The sequence below is a fragment of the Aquarana catesbeiana genome, linkage group LG05 (assembly GCF_042186555.1).
Source record: "Aquarana catesbeiana isolate 2022-GZ linkage group LG05, ASM4218655v1, whole genome shotgun sequence".
NCBI classification, from domain to species: Eukaryota; Metazoa; Chordata; class Amphibia; order Anura; family Ranidae; genus Aquarana; species Aquarana catesbeiana.
Window position 1 is genome coordinate 15167466 of NC_133328.1, and position 16940 is coordinate 15184405.

The 16940-nt window shown below is 45.4% G+C and overlaps 1 protein-coding gene across 1 annotated transcript in view; it reads right to left on the reverse strand.

Annotated features, from left to right (window-relative positions):
• Nucleotides 1-16940, reverse strand: part of LOC141145753 (obscurin-like) — a 131030-nt gene that overhangs the window by 58021 nt on the left and 56069 nt on the right. The window contains 2 exon segments of the mRNA XM_073632635.1: nt 6400-6460; nt 10350-10550. Of these exon segments, the coding sequence (XP_073488736.1) occupies nt 6400-6460; nt 10350-10550 (262 nt within the window).

Sequence of the window (16940 nt, forward strand, 5' to 3'; positions counted from 1 at the left end):
TTAGAATTTTCGGATTTCGTTCTTTCGAATTTATGAATTTTTGAATTTACAAATTGCGATCATAAGGAATGACCCGAAAAACTAAAAGAAAACAAAAAACGAATGAAGCTAAAACGAACCAATTTTTCAGCAGTGCAGATGTCTAGAGATGAGAAGAGAGCCAGAAGAGGAGCTGAGAGGAGAGATCAAGAAGAGAGGATGAGAGGAGAGAGCCAGAAGAGAAGATGAGAGGAGAGAGACAGAAGAGAAGATGAGAGGAGAGAGACAGAAGAGAAGATGAGAGGAGAGAGCAAAAGAGATGATGAGAGGAGAGAGCCAGAAGAGAGGATGAGAGGAGAGAGCCAGAAGAGAGGATGAGAGGAGAGAGCCAGAAGAGAGGATGAGAGGAGAGAGCCAGAAGAGAAGATGAGAGGAGAGAGCAAAAGAGAAGATGAGAGGAGAGAGCCAGAAGAGAAGATGAGAGAAAAGATCAAGAAGAGAAGATGAGAGGAGAGAGCCAGAAGAGAAGATGAGAGGAGAGAGCCAGAAGAGAAGATGAGAGGAGAGAGCCAGAAGAGAGGATGAGAGGACAGAGCCAGAAGAGAGGATGAGAGGAGAGAGCCAGAAGAGAGGATGAGAGGAGAGAGCCAGAAGAGAAGACGAGAGGAGAGAGCAAAAGAGAAGATGAGAGGAGAGAGCCAGAAGAGAGGATGAGAGGAGAGAGCCAGAAGAGAGGATGAGAGGAGAGAGCAAAAGAGAAGATGAGAGGAGAGAGCCAGAAGAGAGGATAAGAGGAGAGAGCCAGAAGAGAAGATGAGAGGAGAGAGCAAAATAGAAGATGAGAGGAGAGAGCCAGAAGAGAGGATGAGAGGAGAGAGCCAGAAGAGAAGATGAGAGGAGAGAGCCAGAAGAGAAGATGAGAGAAAATATCAAGAAGAGAAGATGAGAGGAGAGAGCCAGAAGAGAAGATGAGAGGAGAGAGCCAGAAGAGAGGATGAGAGGAGAGAGCCAGAAGAGAAGATGAGAGGAGAGATCAAGAAGAGAGGATGAGAGGAGAGAGGCAGAAGAGAGGATGAGAGGAGAGAGCCAGAAGAGAAGACGAGAGGAGAGAGCAAAAGAGAAGATGAGAGGAGAGAGCCAGAAGAGAGGATGAGAGGAGAGAGCCAGAAGAGGGGATGAGAGGAGAGAGCCAGAAGAGAAGATGAGAGGAGAGAGCCAGAAGAGAAGATGAGAGGAGAGATCAAGAAGAGAGGATGAGAGGAGAGAGCCAGAAGAGAGGATGAGAGGAGAGAGCCAGAAGAGGGGATGAGAGGAGAGAGCCAGAAGAGAAGATGAGAGGAGAGAGCCAGAAGAGAAGATGAGAGGAGAGATCAAGAAGAGAGGATGAGAGGAGAGAGCCAGAAGAGAGGATGAGAGGAGAGAGCCAGAAGAGAAGACGAGAGGAGAGAGCAAAAGAGAAGATGAGAGGAGAGAGCCAGAAGAGAGGATGAGAGGAGAGATCAAGAAGAGAAAATGAAAGGAGAAAGCCAGAAGAGAAGATGAGAGGAGAGAGCCAGAAGAGAGGATAAGAGGAGAGAGACAGAAGAGAGGATAAGAGGAGAGAGCCAGAAGAGAAGATAAGAGGAGAGAACCAGAAGAGAGGATAAGAGGAGAGAGCCAGAAGAGAGGATAAGAGGAGAGAGCCAGAAGAGGGGATGAGAGGAGAGAGCCAGAAGAGAGGATGAGAGGAGAGAGCCAGAAGAGAGGATGAGAGGAGAGAGCCAGAAGAGAGGATGAGAGGAGAGAGCCAGAAGAGAAGATGAGAGGAGAGAGCCAGAAGAGAGGATGAGAGGAGAGAGACAGAAGAGAGGATAAGAGGAGAGAGCCAGAAGAGAGGATGAGAGGAGAGAGCCAGAAGAGAAGATGAGAGGAGAGAGCCAGAAGAGAGGATGAGAGGAGAGAGACAGAAGAGAGGATAAGAGGAGAGAGCCAGAAGAGAAGATAAGAGGAGAGAACCAGAAGAGAGGATAAGAGGAGAGAGCCAGAAGAGAGGATAAGAGGAGAGAGCCAGAAGAGGGGATGAGAGGAGAGAGCCAGAAGAGAGGATGAGAGGAGAGAGCCAGAAGAGAGGATGAGAGGAGAGAGCCAGAAGAGAGGATGAGAGGAGAGAGCCAGAAGAGAAGATGAGAGGAGAGAGCCAGAAGAGAGGATGAGAGGACAGAGCCAGAAGAGAGGATAAGAGGAGAGAGCCAGAAGAGAAGATGAGAGGAGAGAGCCAGAAGAGAGGATGAGAGGAGAGAGACAGAAGAGAGGATGAGAGGAGAGATCAAGAAGAGAAGATGAAAGGAGAGAGTCAGAAGAGAGGATAAGAGGAGAGAGCCAGAAGAGAGGATGAGAGGAGAGATCAAGAAGAGAAGATGAAAGGAGAGAGTCAGAAGAGAGGATAAGAGGAGAGAACCAGAAGAGAAGATGAGAGGAGAGAGCCAGAAGAGAGGATGAGAGGAGAGAGCCAGAAGAGAGGATGAGAGGAGAGAGCCAGAAGAGAGGATGAGAGGAGAGAGCAAAAGAGAAGATGAGAGGAGAGAGCCAGAAGAGAGGATGAGAGGAGAGATCAAGAAGAGAAGATGAAAGGAGAGAGCCAGAAGAGAAGATGAGAGGAGAGAGCCAGAAGAGAAGATGAGAGGAGAGAGCCAGAAGAGAGGATGAGAGGAGAGAGCCAGAAGAGAGGATGAGAGGAGAGAGCCAGAAGAGAGGATAAGAGGAGAGAGCCAGAAGAGAAGATGAGAGGAGAGAGCCAGAAGAGAGGATGAGAGGAGAGAGCCAGAAGAGAGGATAAGAGGAGAGAGCCAGAAGAGAAGATGAGAGGAGAGAGCCAGAAGAGAGGATGAGAGGAGAGAGCCAGAAGAGAGGAAAAGAGGAGAGAGCCAGAAGAGAGGAAAAGAGGAGAGAGCCAGAAGAGAGGATAAGAGGAGAGAGCCAGAAGAGAGGATGAGAGGAGAGAGCAAAAGAGAAGATGAGAGGAGAGAGCCAGAAGAGAGGATGAGAGGAGAGATCAAGAAGAGAAGATGAAAGGAGAGAGCCAGAAGAGAGGATGAGAGGAGAGAGCCAGAAGAGAGGATAAGAGGAGAGAGCCAGAAGAGAGGATGAGAGGAGAGAGACAGAAGAGAGGATAAGAGGAGAGAGCCAGAAGAGAAGATGAGAGAGCCAGAAGAGAGGATAAGAGGAGAGAGCCAGAAGAGAGGATAAGAAGAGAGAGCCAGAAGAGGGGATGAGAGGAGAGAGCCAGAAGAGAGGATGAGAGGAGAGAGCCAGAAGAGAGGATGAAAGGAGAGAGCCAGAAGAGAGGATGAGAGGAGAGAGCCAGAAGAGAAGATGAGAGAGCCAGAAGAGAGGATAAGAGGAGAGAGTCAGAAGAGGGGATGAGAGGAGAGAGCCAGAAGAGAGGATGGGAGGAGAGAGCAAAAGAGAAGATGAGAGGAGAGAGCCAGAAGAGAGGATGAGAGGAGAGAGCCAGAAGAGAGGATGAGAGGAGAGAGCAAAAGAGAAGATGAGAGGAGAGAGCCAGAAGAGGGGATGAGAGGAGAGAGCCAGAAGAGAGGATGAGAGGAGAGAGCCAGAAGTGAGGATGAGAGGAGAGAGCCAGAAGAGAGGATGAGAGGAGAGAGCAAAAGAGAAGATGAGAGGAGAGAGCCAGAAGAGGGGATGAGAGGAGAGAGCCAGAAGAGAGGATGAGAGGACAGAGCCAGAAGAGAGGATGAGAGGAGAGAGCCAGAAGAGAAGATGAGAGGAGAGAGCCAGAAGAGAGGATGAGAGGAAAGAGCAAAAGAGAAGATGAGAGGAGAGAGCCAGAAGAGAAGATGAGAGGAGAGAGCCAGAAGAGGGGATGAGAGGAGAGAGCCAGAGGAGAGGATGAGAGGAGAGAGCCAGAAGAGGGGATGAGAGGAGAGAGCCAGAAGAGAGGATGAGAGGAGAGAGCCAGAAGAGAGGATGAGAGGAGAGAGCCAGAAGAGAAGATGAGAGGAGAGAGCCAGAAGAGAGGATGAGAGGAAAGAGCAAAAGAGAAGATGAGAGGAGAGAGCCAGAAGAGAAGATGAGAGGAGAGAGCCAGAAGAGGGGATGAGAGGAGAGAGCCAGATGAGAGGATGAGAGGAGAGAGCCAGAAGAGGGGATGAGAGGAGAGAGCCAGAAGAGAGGATGAGAGGAGAGAGCCAGAAGAGAGGATGAGAGGAGAGAGCCAGAAGAGGGGATGAGAGGAGAGAGCCAGAAGAGAGGATGAGAGGAGAGAGCCAGAAGAGGGGATGAGAGGAGAGAGCCAGAAGAGGTGATGAGAGGAGAGAGCAAAAGAGAAGATGAGAGGATTATTGGCAGTCCCAGCATCTCAGCGAGCCTCGGAGATGGTGCTCCCCGCCCCTACACAGCTCATCGCTCCAATGAGTGTGGAGGATCAGAGTAGGAGAGATGCTGACTGACTGTTCGGGGAGGAGTGAGAACCGAACCATCGGTGGTGTTCGTGGCTCGGTTCTCAGTGCAGAGATACCAGGGGACAGCTGCAGCATCGGTCTGATGCTCCATCCACCGAGGTAAGTATGAATCTAAAAAAAAAAACGAAAACCTGTACTTCTCTTTTATGGAGAAAACAGCAAGTGGAGAGGAGAGAATGAGGAGACCTGGGAGTATTTAGCAGAGTAAGGCAATTAGTATTAGTTTTATTATTTATTTATTAATTTATTTATAGCGTTATAACTCAACACACAGCCATTAATGTCTAAACCGCTGGCAACAAAAGTGAGTACACCCGTAAGTGAAAATGTCCAAATTGGGCCCAATTAGCCATTTTCCCTCCCCGGTGTCATGTGACTCGTTAGTGTTACAAGGTCTCAGGTGTGAATGCGGAGCAGGTGTTTAAAATTTGGTGTTATCGCTCTCACTCTCTCATACTGGTCACTGGAAGTTCAACATGGTACCTCATGGCAAAGAACTCTCTGAGGATCTGAAAAAAAAGAATTGTTGCTCTACATAAAGATGGACTAGGCTATAAGAAGATTGCCAAGACCCTGAAACTGAGCTGCAGCACGGTGGCCAAGACCATACAGCGTTTTAACAGGACAGGTTCCACTCAGAACAGACCTCACCATGGTCGACCAAAGAAGTTGAGTGCACATGCTCAGTGTCATATCCAGAGGTTGTCTTTGGGAAATAGACGTATGAGTGCTGCCAGCATTGCTGCAGAGGTTGAAGGGGTGGGGGGTCAGCCTGTCAGTGCTCAGACCGTACGCTACACACTGCATCAAATTGGTCTGCATGGCTGTCATCCCAGAAGGAAGCCTCTTCTAAAGATGATGCACGAGAATTCCCGCAAACAGTTTGCTGAAGATAAGCAGACTAAGAACATGGATTACTGGAACCATGTCCTGTGGTCTGATGAGACCAAGATAAACTTATTTGGTTCAGATGGTGACAAGCGTGTGTGGGGGCAACCAGGTGAGGAGTACAAAGACAAGTGTGTCTTGCCTACAGTCAAGCATGGTGGTGGGAGTGTCATGGTCTGGGGCTGCATGAGTGCTGCCGGCACTGGGGAGCTACAGATCATTGAGGGAGCCATGAATGCCAACATGTACTGTGACATACTGAAGCAGAGCATGATCCCCTCCCTTCAGAGACTGGGCCGCAGGGCAGTATTCCTACATGATAATGTCCCCAAACACACCTCCAAGACGACCACTGCCTTGCTAAAGAAGCTGAGGGTAAAGGTGATGGACTGGCCAAGCATGTCTCCAGACCTAAACCCTATTGAGCATCTGTGGGGCATCCTCAAACGGAAGGTGGAGGAGTACAAGGTCTCTAACATCCACCAGCTCTGTGATGTCGTCATGGAGGAGTGGAAAAGGACTCCAGTGGTAACCTGTGAAGCTCTGGTGACCTCCATGCCCAAGAGGGTTAAGGCAGTGCTGGAAAATAATGGTGGCCACACAAAATATTGTCACTTTGGGCCCAGATTGGACATTTTCACTTAGGGGTGTACTGACTTTTGTTGCCAGCGGTTTAGACATTAATGGCTGTGTGTTGAGTTATTTTGAGGGGACAGCAAATTTACACTGTTATACAAGCTGTACACTCACTACTTTACATTGTAGCAAAGTGTCATTTCTTCAGTGTTGTCACATGAAAAGATAGAAGAAAATATTTACAAAAATGTGAGGGGTGTACTCACTTTTGTGAGATACTGTATTTATTATTTTCTAGTGGTAATAAAGTACAGTGTTTTTTATTTTGTAGTATTACTAATATATTTATTATTATTTATTTGTTGTTGATACTATATTATTATTATTATTATTATTATACATATTATATACATATTATCTCTTATTATATTGCTCCAAAGTCCTTTCATGTTTCTAGTTTTTAGAAACGAGAAAATAAAAAAGAACACCCACTAACCTCTTTTTCTGTGATATTGTGTTTCCGGAAGAGTCGGTCCAGAAGTTCCTCCCCGCAGCATCTAGTCTAATTAAGGAAAATAAAGTCTTGCCAAATGATATTCATATTATTTTACTTATCTATGCTCATGAATTAGGCAGTTATGTTAATATACTCATCCCTGCATCGTTTTGTAACAGTAAGCTGAACTCCGGTCATACAGCTAAATTTACAGATAAAATATATATCTATAGAAGTTATTTTCCTTCTAAAGGATTTGTATTTTTGCCCATCCAGTTCTGTGATTTACACAGCTCTGCAATTCACTGAACTACAGGGCTTAGAATGGGAGAGGAAGGGAGCAAAACCACAAGCCAGTCAGGATGTACTTGTATAGCACACAGATGGTTCAATTTATTGATAATTTAATGAAAAGTCTCCCCTGCTCCAGCCTGGCTGCAACCTGTGTTTCTGGGTGACCATTGACTGCCCCACTACTGCTAAAGACCCGTTTCCCTTTGTTCCAGTGTTCCTCACATCCCTGGCTGCCAAAGACTGCCGTCTCTCCTACACCCTGGTGCTGCAAGAGGTTCCCTCTAATGTATCTGTGCCCAGTCCTCTGTAGCTGCCTCTTTGGGTGAGGGAGAGGGCCGCAACCTGGGACTCATCAGCATCAAAACCTTCACCCCTTGTAGGGTGATCTGGTGAGTTCCAGAAAGCTCCCAAGATCCCGCACTTTGACCCTTCTAAGGACTCTGACCACCAATGAACAGGCTCTGAGTCCTCTTCCTCCTGTGTCACCGGCTATCCTGCCTTCCTAATATCCGCTGCCTCTCTGCAACTCCATTAAGAGAAATTTGTCTCTATGGTGGTCTCTACCACCTCCTAGTCTCTGCTGCTACTACCAGATAGAGGAACGTGAAAAAACGGTGCTGGACCCATAGAGTTATCTCACTGGTATTACTATGTAGATGTATTGATGTAGATCAGTGATCTCCAAACTGAGGCCCATTGGCCTGGATGTGGCCCTTTGCTTGCCTTTATCCGGCACCTGGGGCCCCATGCCACCCATTAACACTAATGATGGGGCACCATTTCTCCCACAGACACCAATGATGGGGCACCATTCCTCCCACAGACATCAATGATGGGGCACCATTCCTCCCACAGACACCAATGATGGGGTACTATTCCTCCCATTGACACCAATGATGAGGCACCATTCCTTCCACTGACACCAATTATGGCGCACCATTCCTCCCTCAGACACCAATGATGGGGCACCATTCCTCCCACAGACATCAACGATGGAGCACCATTCCTCCCACAGACACCAATGATGGGGCACCATTCCTCCCACAGACATCAATGATGGGGCACCATTCCTCCCACAGACATCAAAGATGGGGCAGCATTCCTCCCACAGACATCAATGATGGGGTACTATTCCTCCCATTGACAACAATGATGGGGCACCATTCCTCCCACAGACATCAATGATGGGGCATCATTCCTTCCACTTACACCAATTATGGCGCACCATTCCTCCCACAGACACCAATGATGAAGCACCATTCCTCCCACAGACATCAATGATGGGGCACCATTCCTCCCACAGACACTAATGATGGGGTACTATTCCTGCCACTGACACTGATGGGGGACTATTCCTCCCACTGACACCAATGATGGGGCACTATTCCTCCCACTGACACCAATGATGGGGCACCATTCCTCCCACTTACACCAATGATGGGGCACTGTTCCTCCCACTGACACCAATGATGGGGCACCATTTCTCCCACATGCACCAATAATGGGACACTATTCCTTACACTGATACCAACAATAGGGCACTATTCCGCTAAAACCAATGACGGGGAACTGTTTGCTCTCAACATCACAACGTTTTCTAATCCCTCTGGCCACAGTCTGGCCCCTCTAAAGCCTCAAAGACAGTAACCTGCCCCTTCAGAAAGCTTGGAGACCAATGATGTAGATGATTTGGGTTCCCAGGCAAACAGCTTCTACACCCCAGAGGATCTCCATGGTCTATTTAGCTTGTAGTATAATACAAAAAAAGCACCTCACTACTGCTATGTGTTCGACTTACAACTTTATTCCAGCTAAAGTCAGGGGGACAATCAAAAAAGTACCAACGCATTTCAGGGATCCAAAGGGATCTTCATCAGGGCTAGATGAAGATGATGATGGTCCTTATGTCCTTATGTTTTTTTTCTAGCCCTGATAAAGGGGCGCCCTTGGACCCCCATAACGCGTTGGTTATATTTTGGACTGTCCCCGACTTTTACTAGAATAAAAGTTGTATCTGGACCTCTTAGCAGTGGTGCGGCGCTTCAATTTCCTTTGTTGTTACACTACCACGTCCTCGTCAGCTGTCTGCGGCTAGCGGGCACAGACTCACGTCTGTCTGACAAAGTCAAAATCCATCAGATTAATCTCTTCTTTCTTGTATGAAGGATCATGTGACGTATTCAAATCAATGATCTTTTTTGTTTATTTTTACATATATGACCAGCACTTGGCATTTATTGCCAGCTGGAGCAACATGAATTACATGCTCATCAATGCACTGAAGTTTATTCATTGTCCAATTAGCCTGGCTTCCTATTGGATTATAAAACCATCATATTACACCTTATCTTACAATGCCTAAGCCCCTCCCCTCCAGCACCCACTGCCTGAAAGATGTTAGCGCTGAAATCTAATATAGCCTGCCTGTGCAATTCGTTTCGTTCTGAATTCGATTTTGACAAATTCGTTAATTTCCGAATTTTGACAAATTCGTTAATTTCCGAATTTCGAATTTCCGAAATTCTGATTTCCGAATTTTCAAATTTTCAAATTTTCGAAAATTCAAAATTTCGGAAATTCGGAGATTCAGAATTTCGGAAATTCGGAAATTCAAAATTTCGGAAATTCGGAAATTCAACATTTCGGAAATTTGGAACTTCGGACATTCGGAATTTCGGAAATTCGCATATTCAAAATTCGGAAATTCGAAATTTCGGAAATTCAAGATTCGGAAATTCGGGATTTCGCAATTTCGGAGATTCAAAATTTAGAAATTCGAAATTTCGGAAATTCGAAATTCGGAAATTTGAAGTTTTTCGGAAATTTGAAAATTCGAAATTAGGAAATTAGACCATTTGGAAACTCACAATTTCAAAATTCGGAAATTCAAAATTCGGAAATAGGGAAAATTCGGAAATTTGAAAATCCAAATTTTCGAAAATTCTAAATTTCAGAAATTCGGCGATTCGGAATTTCAGAAATTCGGAAATTCAAAATTCGGAAATTCACAATTTCGGAAATTCGGAACTTTGGACATTCGGAATTTCAGAAATTTGCAAATTCAAAATTCGGACATTCGAATATTCGAAATTTTGGAAATTTAAGATTCGGAAATTCGGGATTTCGGAAATTCGGGATTTCGGAAATTCGCAATTTCGGAAATTCGCAATTCAGAAATTCTAAAATTCAAAATTTCGGAAATTCAAAATTTGGAAATTTGAAATTTTTCGGAAATTTGAAAATTCGAAATTAGGAAATTAGAAAATTCGGAAACTCAAAATTTCTAAATTCGGAAATTCAAAATTCGTAAATACGGAAAATTCGGAAATTTGGAAATTGGAAATTTGAAAATCCGAATTTTCGGATTTCCGAATTCCAAATTTTCGAATCTCCGAAATTCCAAATTTTCAAATTTTCAAATTTCTGAAAAATTTCAAATTTCTGAATTTCGAATTTCCGAAAAAAGCAAAAAAACCGAATGAAACGAAAACGAACAAATATTTTGTCAGTGCACATGTCTAATATGCTCTAACTCCTGTCTTCTGGTATCCGGGGACATAAAATATCATGATGATATCACATGATATATGAAAAGGTTTCATGATTGTGCACAATTTGTGTCTGGCAGTCTATGTTGGGTCATGTTAAAAGGATACATTTCCAAAATAAGAATGAGTGTTTTCTTTGTTTCAAAGGCATCAAGGAGCAGAGTGATTCGCTCATGTGACACTTCCGACAATATGTCGCGCTCGCGGTACGCTTGCTGCCGAGTCTTACTTCTCAGTGGAATGAATTTGGCGGCACATGTCGCGCCATTTCCTTTGTGCACAACGCGTTTCACGAAGCCAAATGACCCTCTGAAAGGAGAGAAAGTCGAGAACATAAACTGTATTTTCTCTTACAGTGTATCATTTTATAGGAGTTCACTAAAGCGTATCTACAGCCTTTGATCTTTGGGATAGAGTAGAGAAGGTTTAAAAAAAACTCCACTTTCATGGGGAAAAAAAAGCAAATAAAATAAAAATAATAGTATAGTGTATACAGTTGCAATGGAAGTCATTATTTACAGGTGCATGTCAAAAAATTTGAATATCATCAAAAAGTTTTTCTGTTTCAGTAATTAAATTGAAAAAGCGAACTCATATATTATATAGATTCATTACACACAGAGTGATATACAGTGCACTGAAAAAGTTTTCATACCCCTTGAAATTTCCCACACTTTGTCATGTTACAACCAAAAATGTAAATGTATTTTATTGGTATTTTATGTGATAGACCAACACAAAGTGGCACATAATTGTGAAGTGGAAGGAAAATGATAAATTATGTTTTATTTTTTTTACAAATAAATATGTGAAAAGTGTGGGGGGGGGGGATTTGTATGGCGCCCTCCGGAGTCAATATTTTGTAGAACCGCCATTTACTGCAATTACAGCTGCAAGTCTTTTTGGGGATGTCTCTACCAGCTTTGCACATCTAGAGAGGGACATTTTTGCCCATTCTTCTTCTTTGCAGAATATCTCAAGCTCTGTCAGATTGGATGGAGAGCGTCTGTGAACAGCAATTTTCAAGTCTTGCCACAGATTCTCAATTGGATTTAGGTCTGGACTGTGATTGGGCCATTCTAACACATGAATATGCTTTGATCTAAACCATTCCATTGTAGCTCTGGCTGTATGTTGAGGGTCGTTGTCCTGCTGGAAGGTGAACCTCCGCCCCAGTCTCAAGTCTTTTGCAGACTCTAATAGGTTTTCTTCTAAGATTGCCCTGTATTTGTCTCCATCCATCTTCCCATCAACTCTGACCAGCTTCCCTGTCCCTGATGAAGAAAAACATCCCCACAACATGATGCTGCCACCACCATGTTTCACGGTGGGGATGGTGTGTTCAGGGTGATGTGCAGTGTTAGTTTTCCACCACACATAGCATTTTGCTTTTAGGCCAAAAATTTTAATTTTGGTCTCATCTGACCAGAGCACCTTCTTCCACATGTTTGCTATGTCCCTCACATGGCTTATTTTCGCAAACTGCAAATGGGACTTCTTATGACTTTCTTTCACCAATGACTTTCTTCTTGTCACTCTTCTATAAAGGGCAGATTTGTGGAGAACACGACTAATAGTTGTCCTGTGGACAGATTCTCCCACCTGAGCTGTGAATCTCTGCAGCTCCTCCAGAGTTACCATGGACCTCTTGGCTCTTCTCTGATGAATGCTCTCCTTGCCCGGCCGGTCAGTTTAGGTGAGCAGCCAGTCTTGGTAGGTTTGCAGTTGCGCCATACTCTTTCCATTTTCGGATGATGGATTGAACAGTGAGATGTTCAAAGCTTGGGATTTTTTTTTATAACCTAACCCTGCTTTATACTTCTCCACAACTTTATCCCTGACCTGTCTGGTGTGTTCCTTGGCCTTCAAGATGCTGTTTGTTCACTAAGGTTCTCTAACAAACCCCTGAGGGCTTCACAGAACAGTTTTATTTATACTGAGATTAAATTACACACAGGTGGACTCTATTTACTAATTAGGTGACTTCTGAAGGCAATTGGTTCCACTAGATTTTAGTTATCAGAGTAAATGGGGCTGAATACAAATGCACGCCACACTTTTCACATATTTATTTGTAAAAAATGTGGAAAACCATTTATCATTTTACTTCCCCATTCACAATTATGAGCCACTTTGTGTTGGTCCATCACATAAAATCCCAATTAAATACATTTACATTCTTGGTTATAACATGACAAAACATGGAAAATGTAAAAGGGTATGAATACTTTTTCAAGGCACTGTATTTCAAGCACTTCTTTCTTTTCATTTTAATGATTATTTATGATTATTTAATGATTATGGCTTACAGCTAGCGAAAACCCCAAATTCAGTATCTCAGAACATTAGAATATTGTGAAAATGTTGAATATTTTAGACTCATGTTGTCACAGTCTAATTAACTAATTGACTAACAAAACACTTGTAAAGATTACCTGAGCCTAAATGGTCTCTCAGTCGGGTTCAGTAGGTTACACAATCATGGGGAAGACTGCTGACTTGACAGTTGTCTAGAAGACAGTCATTGACACCCTCCACAAGGTAAGTCACAAAAGGACATTTGTCGCTAAAATCTTGTAAGAAGATATTTGAGTTTCTCCTGAAAGTTTCCTTTTCCGCCTCTTTCCTGCTACTTCCTTAAAGTTTGACTGTTTAATAAAGCATTGAAAACATACTCCAGTGTTTGTGTCATCCAGCAGTAAACTCAACGGAACCCCTAGACCCGGTGCCGGTGAAACAGAGGGAAGCAAAGTGAAGGTAACAGACCCATTTAAACCAGCAGCTCCACCGTGAGTAAGTGCTACATGTGGGGGCGTCGTCCGGGATTTGTTGACCGACAATTATTGCAACCCAGTGGAGTGTTTTACCGGGAGTTTACAGAGAGAGCTGGACTTTGAAAAAAAATCTTTTCAGGAAGAGGAAAGGTTAAACTGCGGGACTTTGCTTTTGGGTGCGTAGACGCTGGGCGCCAGAAGAGGCCCGGGAGCTACGTGACTGAAACAACAAGTGGGAGGAGTTACCCTACTTGCTACCACGTGGGACACATGTAGTGTGCTTGGCGCCAGAGGAGAAGAGAAGCCTCGTGATCGTGCTGAAAAGATCAGAGTGTGGCCATGTCTTTTCTGGCGTTGCAATCGGTTGTGGGACCCAGAGTGTTCCCTGCAAGCACCGTGATGAATCTGGAACTCTGCTTACGGATACTGAAGTTCGAATGAAGCCGCAGGGGAAGTTTGTCCTGTATAGCTCGGGAGATGTTGAGGGACTGGGCATGACCTGCCATCGGCGTGGAGGATTGACCGTGCATCTTTGTCCTTTCGGCCGATGTCCACAGTGTGGAGAGTATTTGTTTGTAGTGGAAGCCATCTGCTATGCCACCCCGTGCCTACCGGATGGATTGGGTGACAGGTATCGCTACAGTGGAAGCTGCTATCGCTACAGAGAGAGAGCGACGGGCCGCCACTTCGCCTGTTGCTACCGACAATGTTTCAGAAAGAGACACTGCTGTTGCCGTCTCAGGGGACATTACTTTGATTCCTGAGTCTACTACACCTGTTCCTGTGGTGCCCAGTAGTGTATTTAGGTTTTGTGCTGCCCTAGGCCTGACTAAACTGGTGCACCCACCCTGAAATTTTCGAGTGGGGACACTAGTTCTGAGGGACTGGGGGGGAGGCAATGGATTCCCTTAATTTGCATAGATTTCCTCTCACTTCCTGTTTGTCTATGGGGCAGGAAGTGAAGGGAAATCTCTGCAATGGGACAGGGATGGTAAAAAATAAACTGACAGGGGCTATAACCCTCCCTTATTCTATCCAAAAAGAAAAAAAAAGTGTTGCCTATAGTTCTACTTTAAGCACAAATGTCTGATCATTTTATGGAGAGGACTAAGAAGATATAACCATGCCAATGGTGCAGCAGAAAACATAGAGCACAGTGAGGAAGGTTTGTGGTCCAGGATGATAGGACAGTCAAAATTAGAAACGGCGCCCACAACCCCCCCCCACAGTTGTGGAATGCCGCCCGCCCGCATACCGGAAGCAGTGCGGCTGCTTTATGGGGGCGCTAGTCTAATTTGCCTCTCAGCCCAGTCCGCCCCATAAGACTGGCGCTACACTAACAGTGTAGCGCTAGCCGGGGGGGGACTCTTTCCGTGCTGCCCCCCTGCAAAGTGCTGCCCTAGGCCTGGGCCTTGTTGGCCTAGGCTAGGATACAGCGTTGGTGGTGCCTACTCAGAAGAAGGTGGGCTATGTGAAGGCTTCTCATGGCCATGGTCGAGGCCTACCCCAGAGGTTACCTGAGCCGGAGCTATCAGAGTCTACGTCTGGAACGGGTAAGCCATTGTTGGGGACTGTAAATAAGTATTTGCCAGCAGAGGAATTGAGAGACTCGGAAATAGAATCCATGCCGGATCTTTCCGGGGATGATGACTTGTTCGCATGTCGCAAGAGCTATTGTGGTCACAAGGTGAGGATGTTGCCTCCACAATCACCCTTCCTGAATGGACTGCCATGAGTTCTGGGAAGACGTCGCCCTGTGTGGCGACGCACAGTGCTGTTGCTGGGACTTTGTCAAAAGTTATTGATTCGCTACAGACACCGGCTGGGTCTATGGTGAAAAAGTCATTGGATTCCTGTGTACCGCCTGGTATGGGGAGAGACAGACCTTTGCCAAAACTTGCTCGCTTGCAAAGGATGTTAAACAAGCGTGTGGCCGCAGAGTATGGATTAGAGTTCCCCTATGTGCCCCAGGATGTCATGCGGGAGATTGAAGCTAGTCGGGAACTTTGGTACAATTAAGCTATTTGGGACTACTTGTCTGTGCCTAAGCCCTTCAGAAAGACTGGATGTTCTGTCCGGATGGATGAACGTTTTAACGGATGCTTTGTTCATTGGAACTATGGTCGGCATATCTATGCTGATAAAGTGGTGATCTGCAGACCGGGAAAGGACAAGGCTGTGTATTTTATTACCACTGTAGATAAAGAAGGAAAATATGTGACTCTACCAGATCCTCGGTTTTACTGGTAATTATGGACACTAATACCTTGAAGTTAGCTAGTTAGATAGCGACAGGATAAAGAGATCTGCGTGGTCAAGATCTACAGATCCTGTTCTGTGTTTAAATCCAAGGACTTCTGTTTGCTAGCCGGATTCCTTTTATAAGAAAAGTTCTTGTGCAGGGATGGACTCCAAAAGTACATATTCTTTCTAATATAAATCATAGGAAGAGAGTCTCATTTTAAATCAGGCTTTGCTCCTGGTGTTGCGTAGTGTGTATATGTGTGTTTAAATATGTTTCTTTTTCAGGGATCATCGGATCATATGCATAGCTGGGAGGCGTTTCAGCTAGTTAGTTAGTGAGGTTGTAAGAAAAAAAATTTATATTGTGGTTTTGTTCGCGGCTGTGAACATAATGTTTTATAGATATAAGTCTCATGTTGTCTTTAAACTGTCCTTTTTCTTTCTCTTTGCCTATCTAAAAGTTATGAGAAACTCAAATGCTACTCTCAGGCTTGAGAGTTACTGTTACTGCGTTCAGGACAGACGTTGGGGACAACGTCTATTGTAGTGGGGGGAGTATGTAGCGCTGGTAGATTTACAATCTACCGCAGATTAGGTAAATTTAGTAAATGGTGTGTTAGGAAGGTAAAAGTTTGCCTCTGTCCCAGCTTGGTTGATGTTGTGTGTGCTTCCGTGCTGACCGGTGGGTGTCGCTGTTACCATTAGTCGGTGTTGGAAAGGCAACGTGTCGAAGTGTATGGATGCTCCTCTGTCTCGGAGGCGAGCTCGGTGGAGGTGGTCCTCCGAGTTGCATTCTGGGAAGGGGGAATTTATGGGACAGACGCCATGTTCTAGGGGTCGTTTTACAGCCACCTGCTGGCCCTCGTGGACGACAGGTCTGCGTTAAGGAGCTACCTCGTGGTCCTCTGATTGGGAGGCCCATGATGCTACGGCGCAGGGGTGGGTCCAGAGGCTTGTCTGGGGCCTACCACCGCGGCCGAGGAATGGTCCTGAGCTGTCGGTCCTGTGTGACGAAGCTGAACAGCCGAGGAGATCCCAGGGGAGGACCCGTCTTGGAGAGATCACGCAGCGTGCTGGTCTGTAGAGGGGCCTGGTGACTCGGTTGGAGGACATATCCAAAAGAAGTAACCATACAGCATAGTGTCGCCGGTTCGGCTTAAAGGTTCAGGCACTGTGACTGACATTCACTGCAGAAGGTCTGATACATCCTGTGGCAGAGGATTGTGCAGATTTACCCCCCCAAATAAGTCTGTGGCAGAGACTTTAGATTCGTGCTGCGTACTGGCTGCTAGACCGGTGAGAGAGGCCTATCCAGACGAGCAAAGAGTGCGTCCCATGAAGGGAACGTATTCCACATAACTATCTGAATTCTACTGGGACATTTGTCGCTAAAATCTTGTAAGAAGATATTTGAGTTTCTCCTGAAAGTTTCCTTTTCCGCCTCTTTCCTGCTACTTCCTAAAGTTTGACTGTTTAATAAAGCATTGAAAACGTACTCCAGTGTTGGTGTGTGTGTCATCCAGCAGTAAACTCAACGGAACCCCTAGACCCGGTGGCGGTGAAACAGAGGGAAGCAAAGTGAAGGTAACAGACCCATTTAAACCAGCAGCTCCACCATGAGTTAGTGCTACAGTAAATTTTGCATTTCATTTGGAAATCAAGGACCTAGAGTCTGGAGAAA